Raw genomic sequence first — 18,650 nt, 5'->3', positions numbered from 1 at the left:
GCTCACTGCTCCTTACCACTGCTGAGCACTGCTGAGAAACTTAGACTCCTTCCTCTGTGGTCTCACAACTGTCACATGCCAGGCAGTCACTCAGAAATGTCTTGACATCGGCCAACTTATGGAATTCTCCCTTCTCTCCGCTCTCCTGAGCCAGACTCCGGACGTTGACTGCGGCATTCTCTTGGTCATCGTTGTTTTTTGTTTTGTTTTTTTCCCCAAACATTACAAAGTTTATATTAATATAACATACAAAGATGCAGCCTCCTTTGTAGGAACAGGGAAGGAAGGGGTGGTTAAGTAAGGCACACGGAGCTGCAGCAAGTACCAGCTGTGGGGAAGGCCAAGGGGGAGAGGAGGTTGGCACTGGGGCTGAGGCCGTAGAACCATAGCTGGGGAAATAGGGATCCCCTCTGAGTGCCACGTTCTGAGGCTGAACTAATTGGCCAAGCTGAGGCAGAGGTGGGTGGCCATATCAGCCATCTTTGGTGCTGTTTACCCTTTCCCACCCCAGCTCTGTTGTAAAACCCTAGAGCCCTGGATTCCAAAGGCCCCATCCAGAGCAGAGGCCTTGGAAGTGGATGAGAGGAAATGAGTAGGGCAGTTTGAAGATACTGGGAGTCTCCAGAGAGGAGGGCACCCTCCTCCATCCCTGCCTGTGGCTTTGGCTCCCCTGCTTACTCCTGAGCACCACACGTGAGTTGGGGAGGGGTCAGTGAAATATCTGTTCCTGGCCCCCACAGGCCTCCTTTCCATCCAGGCCTCTTTAGGCCCACTCTGTTTTGTTTCCATCTCTCCATCCCAGTCTCTCCCAGTCTCTATCTCTCTCTGTTTTTCTTTCTTTTTTTCCCCCCACTTTCCCAAACTTTACTACAGAAAAAAACAATGATGGTAAATCTCTAAAACATAATCAATTTTCTGGGATTCTTCCCTTGAAAATGTGATGTTTGATTTTGAAACACATACCACGGTGTATATGGTTCCCAACTGTACTAAATAGGCGAGAGGCTGAAATCCTAAAAGGTTCATCTTCCAACTTTCCCCAGTGTGTGGTATGTCTTTGGATCAGCAAAAATTGCCTGAACAGCTACTACGGCTTCATTAATTTTTGTTTGTAGCTCTCTGAGCTCTTCTATCTGCAGCAAACGCAGAATCTGAGCAGCTTCATTAAGAACTGCATCTCCTGTGTCAAAACCAAGACTATGCTTGTCTAAAGCAACAGGCAACCCCTCTTTTGCTTGATTTGCTTTAGCAACTGCATCCTGTGTCAGGCGTTCCTGGACCAAAATGTGAATTGCCTTCAGCATTACCAGGTAATCATCATGACCTTGACTCTGAAGAAGGTTAGCCAAAGCCATTACACCAGCCTTAAAATCAGGATTATTAACATCCAAACTGATCAATGGCTCTGCATTTTTAGCTGCATTGTCAGTTTTTGTATTATCAAATACCGAGTACTTAAGTTATCTCCATATTAAAGTCTAACAGCTAAACCAAGAAGCCAGTCAATTGCTTCTTGTCTATCTTGAATTTTTAAAGGACAGCTAACAACTGTGAGATACTTTTCAAAGAACTTGAGCCAGTCACTGCTGTGGATGTTTCTTAAATTACCTCTGTCTTCAATCTTGTAGTGTCTGACTTTCTGGTCTTCAAGCCAAACAATAAAGTTTCTAAATTCTGTTTCATCTTTGCAGTTGAAGCCGGCAGGGTTGTGGTAGTCGAGGGCTGTCAGCTTGCGGCAGAACATGGTCCTGGCTTCCCGCTCTTTCCCGGGCCGGAGAGGAGAGGGGAGGAGCAGCTGGCAGCGAAGCCATAGCAAGAGCTCTTTGTTTTTCTCAGTAGTCAGTCCTCCAGGCCTGCCAGCCTGCCTGCCTCCCTCTCTCCCTCCCTCCCAGTCTCCCTCTTCCTCTTTCCCGGCTGGGAGGGGCGGGGCCAGTGGGGGTAGCTCCACCCTCTGCCTGCCCTGGGGCCTCATTCTGAGAGAGGCTCCCAGAGCCAGCTGCGAGGGAGGGAATGAAAGAGAGAAAATGCTGTGAGCTGGTGGGCCTGAAGGACTGACTGCTGCCCCGTGCTCCGAGGGGTGCTTGGACGCCAGTAACAGCTTGGGGAGGGCGCCTCAGGGCCAGTGGGACAGAAGGAAGTGGGGGTGTGGCACGGAGGTGGTGCCTGCGCTTCTGTGAAGGCGCCAAGCAGAGCCTGCAGGCCAAGATGAATCAGCGCCTGCGGGCCATCAGGAGTGCTCACAGCCACCATGGCCACGTGGGGAGTACAGGCCGCCCTCCGCCAGGACCCGCCTCCCCCGTCCCCGTCTCCGTCCCCACTGCCACAAGTCCCCTCCCACCTGAACTGCATGTGCAGCCTGGCGTTCGGTAGAGCCTTTGGTCGTTGTGGATGTGACCGACCCTGGGTGTGTGTGTGTGTGTGTGTGTGTGTGAGTGTGTGTGTGTGTGTGTGTGTGTGTGTGTGTGTGTGCATATATATATTAAGATTGATATTCTACATAAAATAAAATCTATAAGACAAACAAAATGTAAAATGAAAGGCAAAACTTTTTTAAAAATTTAGTTGAGTTGTCAACTTTATCCTGTCCCCTAAGAATTTCATTAGTCTCTCACTGCATCTAAATTGCTTACCACTTCATCTAGTTTAAGCAGTATCATAACTATAATTTCCCTTACCTTTCCACTATCTACAATCAGAAGAGTGGGCACACCATTTATAAGCATTGCTTAAATTAATGAAGCCAAAGACATTGACCCTGTTTGTTTTGGACAAGGAAGAGGGGCTAATTATAATTAGTAGCCTTCTTATTAGACAAATGGTTACAGATACTAGTATACTAGCTTTTCCAGGGATGACATTTTAAAATACCTCCTAGTTGTAACTGATTTTTATTATAAGACATTTGACTATACCTGGTTGCTAGAACTATCTTTAGAACAAGCAGCCAGATTTAGGAGAAAATGTCTAATATTTATAAGAAAACCACAGAGAATGTGAGAGTCAAGCAGAGAATATAAAGGAGTGTCATCTGGAACTCAGTGGGAGATGGCATAAAAGCAGATGCAGTTTCAAAACATAATTTTGCCTAACCTGCTAAGATAGGATGGTGCAGGAGTCTCCTTGTGTTCATTTTCCTCTGAGGAAACCACACCTTTCCACTGGTGTGGAAAGCAAAAGGTATGTTCTATTATTCTTGTAAGTTTCTCTGCTGATTAATAACTATCTAAAGGTACTTCAAGAAGGTAAACAGAACACTGATTATTCTCTGCTTGGTACTCAGTTAATTTGGAAAGCCAAAATAATCTGACTTCTTCCTAATAACATCATTAACTAAAAAAGAAGTTAATTTCTTCAATTTTCACTGAAACTTATTTTAAAATGCAATAAAAATCATTTCTACTATCCTGAGTTTTGTTTTAAAAAGTTGCTCCTGAGTATCAAGAAATCATCCCTCTCTCTCTATTTTTTTTTCTCAAAATATTCTACAGCATCTAGGACATATAGGTATTTTTCTTAGCTGTACAATGCTACATTATGTAACATGTAAAAGATAAACTGCAAAGAAACTACTTGATAGCTAACTAGAGAAAGATTTTAACAAACCGTTAGGGTAAAATGACTGATTATTCAAAATAATTCTCATGTACTCACATAAATTTTGTCACTTTCACAGTATCTATATATATAAAAAGCCAGCAACCGGAATGCCACAACAACTGGAACAACAGGTCGATATGACGCCCACTGCGGCCGGCCCACTGTGGCCAGGCCAACCAGTCCAATCAGGGGCGGGGCTGGCCAGCCAACCTTCTGTGTCCCCTCCCTCCTGCTGGCCCAGCCTGATCAGCCCCCATTGGGGCAGGCCAGCCAGACCCCACCTATGCACAAATTCATGCACTGGGCCTCTAGTAGGTTTATAATTAATCTTGCTGTTTAATAAAAATCATTCTTTTAACTGCTTTTCTTCTTTTTTTTTATCTCAATATATTCTATTTTACTGAGTAACAACACCATTACTTCAATTACTTGATAACACGTTTGCCAGTAGTGCTTCAACAGAACTAAATTACATATAATAAAAAAGTAATAGATAATTAGCAGTAAAATAATGAAATATAATATGGCTTTTATTTGGACTTCATTATGATGCTAAGAGATATTTCCTCCATAGGAGAGCCCTAAAAAAAAACTTAAAATTACCTACATAAGAATTAAGGTAAATTAGACAAACTTCTATTTATATATAATAAATTTCTTTCAGGTTTAATTCTCTAAGAAGGTCTTCAGTGTAAGATTATTGTAACAGAAGGCTAACGGCCCCCGAACACCTTCACTTAGCGTATCTGGCCCATTCTATCTCTCTGCCTTCAACCTATTCCTTCCATTCAACCCTTTGCTCCAGCCATATAACATAGCTATGTGTTACATTGTCTTATGCTAACACAAACTCACAAATGAAATTTCCTCAGCTTGGACTATCCTTCTTTTCTTCTTCATTTAGTCAACAACCCTTATTGGGTTCTAAAATAAACTCATGTAAAGCATTAACTGCTTCAGGAAGCATTCTTTGACTCCTTCCCTTCCAGTTGTATATATTCTTATTTATTTTCAGAGAGGAAGGGAGAGAGAAACATCAATGATGAGAGAGAAACATTGATGGGCTGCCTACTGCACACCCCTCATTGGGGATCAAGCCCGCAACCTGGGCTTGTACCCTGACCAGGAATCGAACCGTGACCTCCTGGTTCATAGGTCGATGCTCAACCACTAAGCCACACCGGCCAGGCTCCAATTGCATACTTTCATAGTAGTATCATTTTCATTTATTGTACTCTAATTAATTTACTCATATTTTCACTAGTCTGCAAGATCCTTGAGGGTGAAAACATAGTATATTCAACTTTATTCTTTTTCTCAGCTCTTAGAATAGTCTAGGCCTCAATTAATGATTGTTCAATGTTCTGGAAATTATTTCAAATTCAAGTAAAAGTCATGATAATGCTATCAGATCTAGGTTATATGACTCGTTATAGATCTGTAGTACTTTGCTATTCCTTAATGTCTACTGAAAATGCACAATAATATTTTTTATTTGGAAAATATTACCATTTAAATATTTGAGGGGGAAAAGCCTATGTAACAGGATGTTTTACTCTGATTTTTACAGCAAGTAAGAGATAAATATAATATCCAAGTCACTCATTTTATCAGTCCTGTTTTAATTGTTTATAAATATAGAATCATCTATAATAATAAGGCCCCTTCCCACAAGTACTCAATAAAAACGGAAAAACTTAGAAGTAGCCCTTGGCAGAGAGAGGGGGTGGCATGTGTATGTCTAGAGGTGTACATGTAAGAGGCAGGGTAATTTGTTAAGACCTTAATTTGCATTTTGTTCTCCATTAATTTTTTCTTTCCCCCATTCTAAGAAGGTAACCAGGTTTGGGGGCTCCAATGTTTATGAAAGATATGAATTACTAAATAAAAACATCAAAGTTACTTGTGGATAATCTGCTTTCTAACTTTTACTTTTGGGGTTTAAGTTAAAGGCAAAGCCTTTGGGGGCTGTCAGGGAGCCTGGGAAAGAGCCTCCTAAACCCAACTTCCCCAGACTGGAAAAGGTTCAACAATATCAGGCATAGTAGAGACCTAAATCCTACTTCAAGGAAATGACAAAACTACAGAGAATAACTACGTGGAGCACGTTTGGAAGCTATATTCTAAGTCCTGGGGACTCAGTCAGCATAGACTCCTGTGTACAAGCTTGGCCAAAAAGCAATGAAGTCATCTTACTTTAAGAAACACATGGATTTATTTTAATAAGGTTATGTGATAAACTGCAAACAAGTGGGTTGGGAAAGGAAAGAAAGGAAGGAAGCCTCATTCTTCACGTGCTCCCATAATGACTGAAATGAATCCCTATCTTACCAGGTTGGGTAATTAAAAGTCAGATTTAATTTAATTTATAGGAAATAATTTCATATTTCTTGCACATATAAATCTGTGGTATAAGTAATTCAACTAAACACAATAATATGAATCTGTACATTTCTAATATACTTTAATATACATTTTCTTGTTCATTATTATGTTATTTGTGCTTCACAACCCCTATAACAGAATAACTGAAATGACTGCATTTTGAAAGTCTAAAAAGTTTTCCTTTGGAAGCAAAACAATGATGGCTTTATGGCAGAATTGATTATTGCTGTCAATAAGAAGTTTATCATTACAAGAAGTATAACACTGCAAGATAAATTAATAATTTGGATTCAGGGAATGCAAACAAAACATCTGAAGAAGTGGAAGAGAAAAAGCAATCTCATTAAGATTTCCCTAGAAAGGCCTATACGTAGACAGAGAATAATGACTACTTTCAAAAATGCTCCACTTCTAAATGAATATATTTTTATTAAAAAACAGTGAAGGATCCCTAGCATCCTTAAATACACCCCTTTAATTCTTAGCTGGGAAAGATAACTATCAAATTCAGGAAAGTGGCTACAATGGAAGGGAAGGGGCAGGCATAGGATTATGGAGAGTTATATAGGAGTCTTTCAACTTGGATCTATTGTGCTTAGTTTTTTAAAAAATATTTAAACAAATATGGCCAAAAATTAAATATGACAAACAGGGCGGTAGGTGTATGGATGTTTGCTTTGTTACTTTTTCAATGCCAATCTATATTTTTGGAATATTTCAAAATTAAAATCTAGCATAAGCATGTATCCTAGTTTTTGCCTGACTATAAATTTCTCTTCTGCAGTTTAGAACCAGGATAGTTTGATACAGAGCAGCGGTCGCCAACCTTTCGGACCTCATGGACCACCAGCTGATGACCGCTGATACAGAGCCTAGTGGATTACTGTGTGCAGTAAGTCTTTGTTTGTATAGAACTTAAAAGGTAATGGAAAAACTGATTACCTGGTTCATTATTCATTCCTTCCCAAATAAAGCCGCTTCATCCAAATAAAATTTAAAAAAAAAGGAAATAGCAAGAGATGTTCATTGGTATAAAATATATAACTATTTCCATTTTATATAGTCTGAAATTTTGAATTAAGACAGACTCATTAAAATAAAACATATATATCCAAATATATACATCCAGTACAGAGACTTGATCCATTCATTTAAATTGTATTTAGTTTCAATCATGTAATGATCCTGTGTTAAGTACTAAGAATACAGAGATAGCTCGTGAGTGTCAACCTATGAACCAGGAGGTCACGGGTTCGATTCCAATCAGGGCACATGCTCAGGTTGCGGGCTCAAGCCTCAGTGTGGGGCATGTAGGAGGCAGCCAATCAATGATTTTCTCTCATCATTGCTGTTTCTCTTTCTCTCTCTCTCTCTCCCTCTCTCTCTCTCTCTCTCTCTCTCATCTATAAGAAATATATACATATATATATATGTATATATTTCTTATAGAAATATATATATATATATATTTTAAAGAATACAGAGATGAACGAGAAAAGATGCCTGTTCTTAAGGAACTCACAATTTAAAGAATCCTGACAAAGAATTAACATAAAATGTTATAAATGTTATAAAAAGGAATGCACAAGATGATATGAAATCATTCAATGAGTATTGGAGAGAATGTTAATTCTGTCTGAAAAAGCTGGGAAAGGTTTCAGAGATAGGGCGACATTTGAGGTGGGATTTATGAGTACAAGGTCAACAGAAAAGAGCATAATATGTTTCACACAGAAATTTAAAAAATGTATGTATACAGTCAGTCCTCATTATTCACATTCAGTACTTGCAAATCCACCTACTCATTAAAATTTATTTGTAACCCTAAACTTAATACCACTTTCATAGTCATTCATGGACATACACAGAGTGACAAAAAAGTACGAGTTGCCTGAATCACACATTCCCAGCTGAGATCAAAGAAGGCAACACTCACTCTGCCTTCTTGTTTTAGCTATCATACTGTAAACAAGTGTCCTTTTCAGTCTATTTGGTGCTGTTTTTTTCATATTTTTGTGCTTATTGTTGGTGATTCTGCTGCTTAAAATGGTACCCAAGCATAGTGCTAAAGTACTATCTAGTGTTCCCAAGCACAGGAAGGTTGTAATATGCCTTATGGAGAAAATCCTTATCTATCCATCTATCCATCTATCTATCTATCTATCTATCTATCTATCTATCTATAAAGCCTAATATACAAAATGTCCCCTCAGGAGTTTGACCGACCAGGAGTTTGATCGCTCACTATGACGTGCACTGACCACCAGGGTGTGGCACAGAATGAAGGAAGGCCCAGCCAGCAGCCGCTAGGGACCCTACCCACGCACAAATTTTGTGCACGGGGCCTCTAGTACTTAATAACCTTCATTCAGATATGAGTTATAGTTCTGTTGACTTTGAGTTCAATGTTAATAAATCAAAAATATACATTAAATAAGGTATTTTTAAGCGGAAACACACATAAAACAAGATTGTATTGATTGGTTGATGAAAATGTGACCAGATTCTTTGAAAGAATAAACAAAATTGATAAACCATTAGCCAGACTCATCAAGAAACAAAGAGAGAGGACCCAAATAAATAAAATCAGAAACAAAAGTGGAGGTGTAACCACGGACACCACAGAAATACAAAAGATTGTAAGAAAATACTATGAACAGCCCTGGCTGGTTTGGCTCAGTGGATAGAGCATCAGCCTGCAGACTGAAGGGTCCCAGGTTTGATTCCAGTCAAGGGCATGTACCTTGGTTGCGGGCACATCCCCAGTGGGGGGTGTGCAGGAGGCAACTGATTGATGTTTCTCTCTCATCAATGTTTCTAACTCTCTGTCCCTCTCCCTTCCTCTCTGTAAAAAAATCAATAATATATATATATTTTTAAAGAAAATACTATGAACAACTATATGCCAACAAGCTGGACAATGTGGATGAAACAGACAAATTCCTAGAAAAATACAATCTCCCAAAACTGAATTAGGAAAAATCAAAAAACCTGAAGAGGCCAGTAACAACTGATGAAATAGAAGCAGTAATCAAAAAACTCCCACCAAACAAAAGCCCAGGTTTGGACGGCTTCACAGGGGAGTTTTACTAAACATTCAAACAAGAACTAACACCTATACTCCTCAAAGTATTTCAGAAAATCCAAACTCTTTTTATGAGGCCAGCGTTACCCTAATTCCAAAACCAAATAAAGACACTACAAAGAAAGAGAATTATAGGCCAATATCCCTGATGAACATGGATGCTAAAATCCTCAACAAAATATTAGCTAATCACATCCAGCAATATATTAAAAAGACCATACACCATGATCAAGTGGGATTTATTCCAGGGATACAAGGCTGGTACAATATTCACAAATCAATAAACGTGATACATCACATAAACAAACTGAAAGACAAAAATCACATGACCATATCAATAGACACAGAAAAAGCATTTGACAAAATCCAACATCCAGTTTTGATAAAAACTCTCAACAAAGTGGGAATAGAGGGAGCATATCTCAACATGATAAAGGCCATATATGACAAACCTACAGCCAATATCATACTCAATGGGCAAAAACTAAAACCATTTCCCCTAAGAACAGGAACAAGACAGGTGATGCCCACTTTCACCACTCCTGTTCGACATTGTACTGGAAATGCTAGCTATAGCATTCAGACAAGAAGAAATACCCATAGCCGGTTTGGCTCAGTGGATAGAGCGTCAGCCTGCAGACTTAAGCGTCCCGGGTTTGATTCCAGTCAAGGGCACATGCCTGGGTTGCAGGCTAGGTCAGACATGCAGGAGGCAGCCAATCAATGATTCTCTCTCATCATTGATGTTTCTCTCTCTCTCTCTTCCTCTCCTTTCCTCTCTGAAATCAATAAAAAAATATTTTTAAAAAAGAATAAAAGGCATCCAAATTGGAAAAGAAGTAAAACTGTCATTATTTGCAGATGACATGATATTGTACATAGAAGACCTCAAAGATTCCATCAAAAAACTACTAGTCTTAATAAATGAAATTCAGCAATGTAGTAGGATACAAAATTAACACCCAGAAATCTATGGCTTTTTTATACCAATAATGAACTCACAGAAAGAGAAACTAAAAAAACAATCCCATTTACCATTGCAACAAAAAAATTAAGATACCTAGGAATAAACTTAACAAAGGAGGTAAAATACCTGTACTTAGAAAACTACAGTACGTTGAAAAAAGAGATAGAGGATGACATAAACAAATGGAAGAATATACCATGTTCTTGGATTGGTAGAACCAACATCATTAAAATGCCCATACTACCCAAAGCAACCTATAGATTCAATGCAATCCCAATTAAGATACCAATGGAATATTTCACAGACCTAGAACAAACTCTCTAAAAATTCATATGGAATAAAAAAAGGCCCCGAATAGCCACAATAATCCCGAGAAAGAAGGACAAAGTTGGAGGGATCACAATACCAGATTTCAAGCTATATTACAAAGCCACTGTTCTCAAAACTGCCTGATACTGGCACAAGAACAGACATATAGACAATGGAACAGAACAGAGAATCCAGAAATCGACCCAAGCCATTATGCTCAATTAATATTTGACAAAGAGGCAAGAGCATACAGTGGAGTCAAGATAGCCTCTTTAATAAATGGTGTTGGAAAATTTGGTCAGATACATGCAAAAAAAATGAAACTAGACCACCAACTTACACCATACACAAAAATAAACTCAAAAGGGATAAAGGACTTAAATGTAAAATGGGAAACCATAAAAATCTTAGAAGAATCCATAGGCAGCAAAATATCAGACATATGTCGTAACAATAGCTTTACTGATACAATTCCTAAGGCAGTGGTCGGCAAACTCATTAGTCAACAGAGCCAAATATCAACAGTACAACAATTGAAATTTCTTTTGAGAGCCAAAAACCGACTTCTGTGCATGGGCCATGAAGTTTCAATCACACTGTATGTGTGCGCCCGCACGTGGTATTTTGTGCAAGAGCTACACTCAAGGGGCAAAAGAGCCACATGTGGCTCACAAGCCACAGTTTGCTGACCACTGTCCTAAGGCAATGGAAACTAAGGAGAAAAACAAATGAAACTACATCAAAATAAAAAGCTTCTGCACAACAAAAGAAACTATCAACAAAACAAGAAAGCCCACTGCATGGGAGAACATATTTGCCGATGTTATCTACCTAATAAAAAAGTAACATGCTAATTGACCATACCTTCGCGACACCCACCAGCTAATCAGGAGTGGGTATGCAAATTAACCCAACAAATATGGCGGGTTAATTTGCATATGCAGGCACTGAGCAGCAGGAGGTGGGGCGGGACACTTGAGCACAGGTGTTCTGCATCACCCCAACCGCTCTGGGCCTCTGGGCAGCATGGGAAGGTAGAAAGGCGGCTCTGGCCAGAGCGAAGGCAGTGCCGGCAGCCAGGGGAAGGAAGGCCCATTCTTGCACGAATCTTCATGCATCGGGCCTCTAGTCTCAGATAAGGGTTTAACCTCCAAAATTTATAGGGAACTCATACAACTTATCAAAAGAAAGATAAACAATTCAATCAAAAACTGGGAAAAGTACCTAAATAGACATTTGTTGAAAGAGGACATACCCAAGTTCAAGAGACATATGAAAACATGCTCAAAGTCACTAATCATCCAAGATATGCAAATCAAAATGACAATGAGGTACCATCTCACACCTGTCAGAATGGCTACCATCAACAGATCAACAAACGACAAGTGCTGGCGAGGATGTGGAGAAAAAGGAACCCTCGTGCATTGCTGGTGGGAATGCAGGCTGGTGCAACCACTGCAGGAAACAGTATGGAGTTTCCTCAAAAAAATTAAAAATGGGAAAGATCAACCAAAGGACTTGTATGCATGCATATAAGCCTAACCAATGGACACAGACAACAGGGGGGTGAAGGCATGGGGGGGGGGTAGGGAGAGGTAATGGAGAAATAAGGACACATATGTAACACCTTAATCAATAAAGAAATTTAAAAAAAATTAAAAATGGAACTCCCATTTGACCCAGTAATCCCACTTCTAGAAATACTAGTATATCACAAGAAATCAGAAACATCAATCAGAAAGGATATATGCATCCCTATGTTCACAGCAACACAATGTACAATAGCTAAGATTCGGAAACAGCCTAAGTGCCCATCAGATGAATGGATTAAAAAACTGTGGTACATCTATACAGTGGAATACTACGCTGCTGTACTATTTGCAACACCATGGATGGACCTAGAAAGCATTATGCTAAACAAAATAAGCCAATCAGAGAGAAATTAACATCACACGATCTTACTCATTTGTGAACAACATAAACTGATGAACAACGTAAACATATGTTTATATAATCAACAACATAATGAACAACATAAACTGATGAACAAAAATAGAGCCAGAGAAAAAAATATTTTAGAATATAATAGAAGTAATCCTGTTATTTGCAGATTTTTAACATTTCCTACAACTTCTGTGATATTGGACTATGTTAGTACAATTTTGGTAATATTGTATTTAAAATCATTTTTCTTGGGGAAAAAAAATCAGAGCTGTTTATGGTTAAAAAAGAAAAAAGAAAATGTGGCCAGAGGTTCGTAGGAACCTCACTCTGTATTTCCTCTACAAAACACAATTCAGTAATCACTAACTGAGTGTTTGTGGTAACTTTATAAACATAAATACTGTGAATAATGAGAATCAATTGTGTGTGCCTGTGTGCATATTCCCTAGTTAACAAAAATGTTTCTTTGAATAAAAATTTATAGAAACCACTGACTATTTTGATTAGATGTACACAGCATAGCCCTAGCTGGTTTGGCTCAGTGGATAGAACTTCAGCCAGTGGACTGAAGGGTCCCGGGTTTGATTCCAGTCAAGGGCATGTACCTCGGTTGCAGGCTCCTCCCTGGCCCAGGCCCTGGTCAAGGTGTGTGAAGGAGGCAACCAATCGATGTGTTCCTCTCACATCAATATTTCTCTCTGTCTTTCTCTCTTCCACTCTCTCTAAAAATTAATGGAAAAATATCCACGGGTGAAGATTTAAAAAAAAAAATTTAAATAGATATACAGAGCACAGTGCCTTCTCTTGTATAAATAATGAATAGTCGACCATAATGAAGATAACTGACAACTTATAATACATATTTATAATCTTTAAGTACTCTAACAGCATGGTTGTATGAGGTTTCCAGGAAGGGCAACAAGACCTCACATAAAGATAGCTAATGTATTTACAGCCACTTAAGAGAGGGCATAGAAATTTAAAGAAGCAGATGTGGCATAATTTTACTGATATTGTTATTTCTACAAGATATCTCTATATATAAAAGCCTAAGAGACCTTTATGACCAGTCAACCTAATGACTTGTTGACCAGTCGCTATGATGCGCAAAGACCACCAAGGGTAAGATGACCAGACGTCCCACTTTAGGCGGGAGAGTCCCAATTTTTAACAATTTGTCCCACGTCCCGTGGCGTTTTAAAAAAGTCCCGATTTTTGGAAAGAATGCACGACAAGCTAGGGAACAGTGGGAGAACAGGAAGGGAATATACAGTTTTCGGTGGCCATGTGGCTATTTAGCCAGGATATGAGTTTTATATTATTTTTGTTAATTTTATAATGTTAAACTTTAATAATAACAAATAATTGTTGAGAACTGATTATCGAGAACTGCTTATCAAAGTTCGCATTGTTGATCAGTTGTTAGAATTCGACCACCATTGTTTGGACTTAATGAACAAGGGCATTTTTGGGGATTGGCAACGACGAAAACATTTTGTAACTGTCTCTCAGACGATACACATCGTACTGCGTGCTAGTAAGCTAGTTAAACAAGTGATGTCATTACAAATCAGCTATTCAGATAATTTAGGTAAGTTATTTATTTATTTCATAAATACATAAATTTTCTTGAATTTAGCAGACAGTACTCGTATTATTTATATTTTATAGTGGTGGCAAAAAAGTCTAGCGCCGGCCTTGAAAGTGACACTTACGACTTACGTTACGGCAAATTCAGAGGAAAAATAATACAAGTTAGTATTGTTATTATTTAGAAAGAAATACAGGATTAAAATAATTTTTAAAATATAGTTACTTTATAAGAATCAAATTATTTTAATTTATAAACTAACAATAAAATATGTTCATGTAATTATGTACCTACTTACTGTGTTTTTAAGCAATATGTATATAATAATTTATAATATAATTTTAAATTATTTTTTTAGATTTTTAACATAATGAGTAAGAAAAGAGGATGCAAATTCAACGATGATCTAAGAAGTGAATTTCCTTTTATTAAAAAAAACAAAAGCGATTACAATATAGACCAAATTTTTAATCAAGAACCCCCCCCCCACCAGGCCGAAACCGGTTTGGCTCAGCAGTGGATAGAGCATCGGCCTGCCGATTCAAGGGTCCCAGGTTCGATTCTGGTCAAGGGCATGTACCTTGGGTGCGGGCACATCCCCAGTAGGGGGTGTGCAAGAGGCAGCTGATCGATGTTTCTCTCTCATCGATGTTTCTACTCTCTATCCCTCTCTCTTCCTCTCTGTAAAAAATCAATAAAATATATTTTTTTAAAAAAAGAACCCCCCCACCCCCCCCCACCCCCAGGTCAATGGTGTCCCGCTTTACCAATGTTAAAATCTGGTCACCTTAACCAAGGCGGAAGATGCTCAACACAGGAGCTACCCCTGGTGGTCAGTGTGCTCCCACAGCCAACCACCTGCGGCTGGCCAACCTCCTGCGGTCCCTCCCCCGGCCAGCCAGCCCCAATCGGCTCTGATCAGGACTGGGCGAGACGGCCCCAATCGCTGGCTAGGCCGAGGGACCCCACCCATGCATGAATTCGTGCACCGGGCCTCTAGTTATTGTGATAATGGCAAAAGTAGTATGGTAAAAACTATGCAGTAGAAAAATATTCCAAGATGGTTTTTATAGGTTTCCCTATTCAGTTAACTGAACTGTTACTTTCCAAAAGTGACCCCAACTGGGAAAAAACACAGTAGATCCCACATATAGATTATAATGAAAAAGCAGGTAATATCCCTAAACAGACATGTTGCTACAAGGTTAACCTTTATTAAAAAGTAGAATAAGTTGTACTATTTAATACTATATGAAAACTTTTTTAACATTAACATTCCCTATAATTATGATTCCAATAACTCTGAAATACATAATTCATAAATTCATTTTTTCATTAAAATAGAGAAAATGAAAAACTAAAAGAACATATAGATCTAAGAACATATAAATGAACCTAAAAGAACATATAGACACTAAGTCATTACTGAGAATGTCATAAATTCATGTCTAACAATGTTACATTTTAAACTTTCCCATCTTTGCTGAATGGCCTGCACCTCTTAAATTACATTTAATGGTCTAACAATTAAGAGCTATATATTGTGCATTTTAATATCCATTTGTAGTTTAAAAAGATCATTTTCAGAAGCTGATGAGACTGACAATGCCTACACATAAAAGTCTTATAATTTCAAATTCTATTAAAAATAGAAAGAAATGAGAATGAAATCATTATTTAAAGAGAGGAGGCCAGAACAAAAGATCAATATTCCATAATACAAGAAAAAAACAGAAGTTTTCATTGTATGTATAGCTAGTAATTATAAATCCAGTTCCTGGATATCACTTACTTACAGATAATGCTTAAATTTATATCTCTAGTCACATTTCTGAATTTCAGGTTCTCATATCCAACCACATATATTTAATAATTCCACTTAGGTAGGTGCCACAATCTTAATGTGTCCAAAATTGACCTTCTTCATCTTAGTTAATGGCAAGTCCATTCTTCTAATTGCTCAAGCCAACATCTTTGGATTTATTCTTGACTCTTTCCTTTTCATATTCCATATAAACAAATCCTATTGTTTTTTCCTTCAAAATATATCCAGAACCTGATCACTTCTTACTGCTTTCAAGATTACCTTCTTGCTCTCAGTCTAAACCACTTGGACAATTACATCAGCCCATTAACTGCTCTCCCTTTTTCTATCTTTTTTCTTCATAACCTATTTTCCACTCAGCATCCAGAATGATTCATTAAAAATGTAAATCACGACCTGGTCAGGTAGATCAATTGGTTAGAGAGCACTGTCCCATACTGTTAGGCCAAGGATTCCGATTCTATCTCCAGTTAGGGCACATACAAGAAAAGCAACCAATGAATGCCTAAATAATTAGGTGGGGAGAGTTGCAATGTTTCTCTCTCTCAAATCAATAGATTTTTAAAAAATGAACATCAAATCATTTTCTTTCTTGGCTCAAAACCCTTTATTGCCTTCTTATCTTGTTCAGAGAAAATTTCAAAATACTGACCATGGCTTAGAAGGGCCCACTTGACTTAATTCCCTACCACCTCTCTGATCTTGCCTTATATTTCTTACTTTCACTTCACTCTAAATCACACAAATATCTCTGTTGTTCCTCAAACATGCTAAACACTCTATTACCTCACTGTCTCTGCACTTTTTGATTCCTCTGACTAGAAAGATTTTCATCCAGATATCTGTATTATTCACTTCACTTATTTCAGATCTCCACTTAACCTCATCAGAGAGGCATTCCCTGATAAACTTGTTAAAAATTACAGCAAACTCTCTATACACCTTTACCTCATCATTTTCTAGTCCCTTATCCTCCTTTATTTTTTCTCATAGCGTTTATCAAAACCATCTGACTGAAATATTTATTGTTTCTTTTCTTGCCTGGCCAGTGTGGCTCAACTGGTTGAGTATTATCCTGTGCAATGATAGTTCACTGGTTCAATTCCTGGTCAAAGCACATGCCCAGGTTGCAAATTCAGTCCCAGTTCGAGGTGCTGGGAGACAATCGAACAATGTTTCTTTGTCTCTCTCTCTCTCTCTCTCTCTCTCTCTCTCTCTCTCTCTCCCCCCCTCTCTTTTCTCTCTCCGCCTCCCCTCCCTCTCTAAAATCAATAAAAATGTATTTTTAAAAAGTATTTAGAAAATAGTATGCCATTCCTTTACATTGCCTTCGTGAATTCAGTACCTATTTTTGAATTCTCTTTGCTTAAAGCAGAGAAAAAATAGTTAATTTCCCAGAAAGGTGGTTGAAAAGGTAGAGCTATAGGTTGCCTAAATTTGAAGTCATGAAATATTTATAAAGAGCTGGAGTAGAGGGATCCAAAATGGCGGCGTAGATAAACATCTGGGCTGCTGCCGTCCACAACAATTTCCAAAACTACAACTAAAAGACAGAACGTCTATCACCCAGAACCACGGGAAAGCTGGCTGAGCGGAACCTCTACAACTAGACCGAAAGAGACGGGCGCAATCAGGGCACAAACACTAAAAAACTGAGGTACAGGGGAGCGCACAGGTGATACGAGCTGGTGGCGGAGCCCAGCTGGAGGTGGGCATTGCTTTCTTCAATCCGAAGAGAGACAAGCCCCCAATCTCTCTAAAATCCAGTTTCTGGGGAGAGACTGGGCTGTCTGCCATTGGGTCGGAGTGAGGAGCTGTGTGGAGGTAGAATTGTTGGCTGCGCCGGGGCGCGAGACGACGAGGACATGGTCAGAGGCGCGGGGAAGCAGTTAGAGGCGGCTCACTGCCAGTCATTGCTGTTTGCCATGCCCTAGCCTAGTGACGCCCTGAGACTCCGCCCCGCACAATCTACAAACACACCCAAGCTCCTAGCAGCGGCTTTTGCATATGAATGGCCTTCTCTATTGCAGTTTAAACTAGTAAAGTTGCAACCCGGTACAGACAGCTCCAAGGACTCCAAGCTCCAAGTAGGAGGAGAGGACGGCAGTTCTCGCTGTAGCTCCTGCAGGGTAGCCTCAGACAGCAGCTGAACTAAACCCCATTGGAGATTCAGAAGCCAATGCACCTAATGGTCAGTGTGAGGCACCAGATTTCAACTCCTCACATCCATAAGTGACACATTCGGGAGGCGGACTCAGTGAGCACCAAAGCCCCACTCAAACAAGTCCTGTACCACGAGCGTGTCTCCAGCACAGAAGTGCTTCCATTATAGACACAACAGGTCCTCACAGCCAATTGGCCTGGAGGTCAATTCCTCCCAATGTACCAACAGCAATCAAGGCTTTTAACTATACCAAGACTTTCCACTCAGCCCACAAAGGGGTGTACCAAGAGCGACCACCTAGGGTGATTGGGGAAGCTGAGCTACCGGCCCCTATAGGTCACTGACCACACAAAGCCACTCCATCAACACAGGGAGGCAGCCAAAATGCAGAGACACCAAAGTATGTCCGAATAGAGGAGATGGAGGAAAGTAAACTAATGGACGACACAGTGTTCAGAACCACATTTATAAGGTTACTCAAGAATCTTCTAAAAACCGCTGAGAAACTTGAAGAGACCTTCAAGGACCTTAATGAGAATACCAAAAAAAATGGAAAAGGACCAGTCAGAAATTATGCATACACTGTCTGAAATAAAGAATATACAGAAACTCAACTGTAGATCACCGTACCCCAAGAGTCAAACCAAAGATCTGGAACATGAGGAAGCAAAAAACACCCAACCAGAGAAGCAGAAAGAAAGAAGAATCCAAAAGTGTGAGGATAGCATAAGGAGCCTCTGGGACGGCTTTAAGCGTACCAACATCCGAATTTTTGGGGTGCCA

General features: G+C 39.3%; 3 protein-coding genes across 3 annotated transcripts in view; 1 reads left to right on the top strand and 2 right to left on the bottom strand.

Moving 5' to 3' along the window:
* Window positions 1-6,961, top strand: part of TRIM37 (tripartite motif containing 37) — a 150,518-nt gene extending 143,557 nt beyond the window's left edge. The window contains exon 25 of the mRNA XM_054709839.1: window positions 6,767-6,961. Coding sequence (XP_054565814.1) covers window positions 6,767-6,782 — 16 coding nt within the window. The 3' untranslated portion in view covers window positions 6,783-6,961. The remainder of the gene's footprint in view (window positions 1-6,766) is intronic.
* Window positions 1-18,650, bottom strand: part of PPM1E (protein phosphatase, Mg2+/Mn2+ dependent 1E) — a 110,993-nt gene that overhangs the window by 53,740 nt on the left and 38,603 nt on the right. The window lies entirely within an intron of this gene.
* Window positions 890-1,751, bottom strand: LOC103291640 (RNA transcription, translation and transport factor protein-like). Its single transcript, XM_054709848.1, is given in 2 exon segments — window positions 890-1,459; window positions 1,462-1,751. Coding segments are annotated over 2 exon segments (720 nt in total). The 5' UTR covers window positions 1,745-1,751; the 3' UTR covers window positions 890-1,022.

Source organism: Eptesicus fuscus, chromosome 20 (assembly GCF_027574615.1).
Source record: "Eptesicus fuscus isolate TK198812 chromosome 20, DD_ASM_mEF_20220401, whole genome shotgun sequence".
NCBI lineage: Eukaryota > Metazoa > Chordata > Mammalia > Chiroptera > Vespertilionidae > Eptesicus > Eptesicus fuscus.
This window is presented reverse-complemented; position numbering and strand designations above follow the sequence as displayed.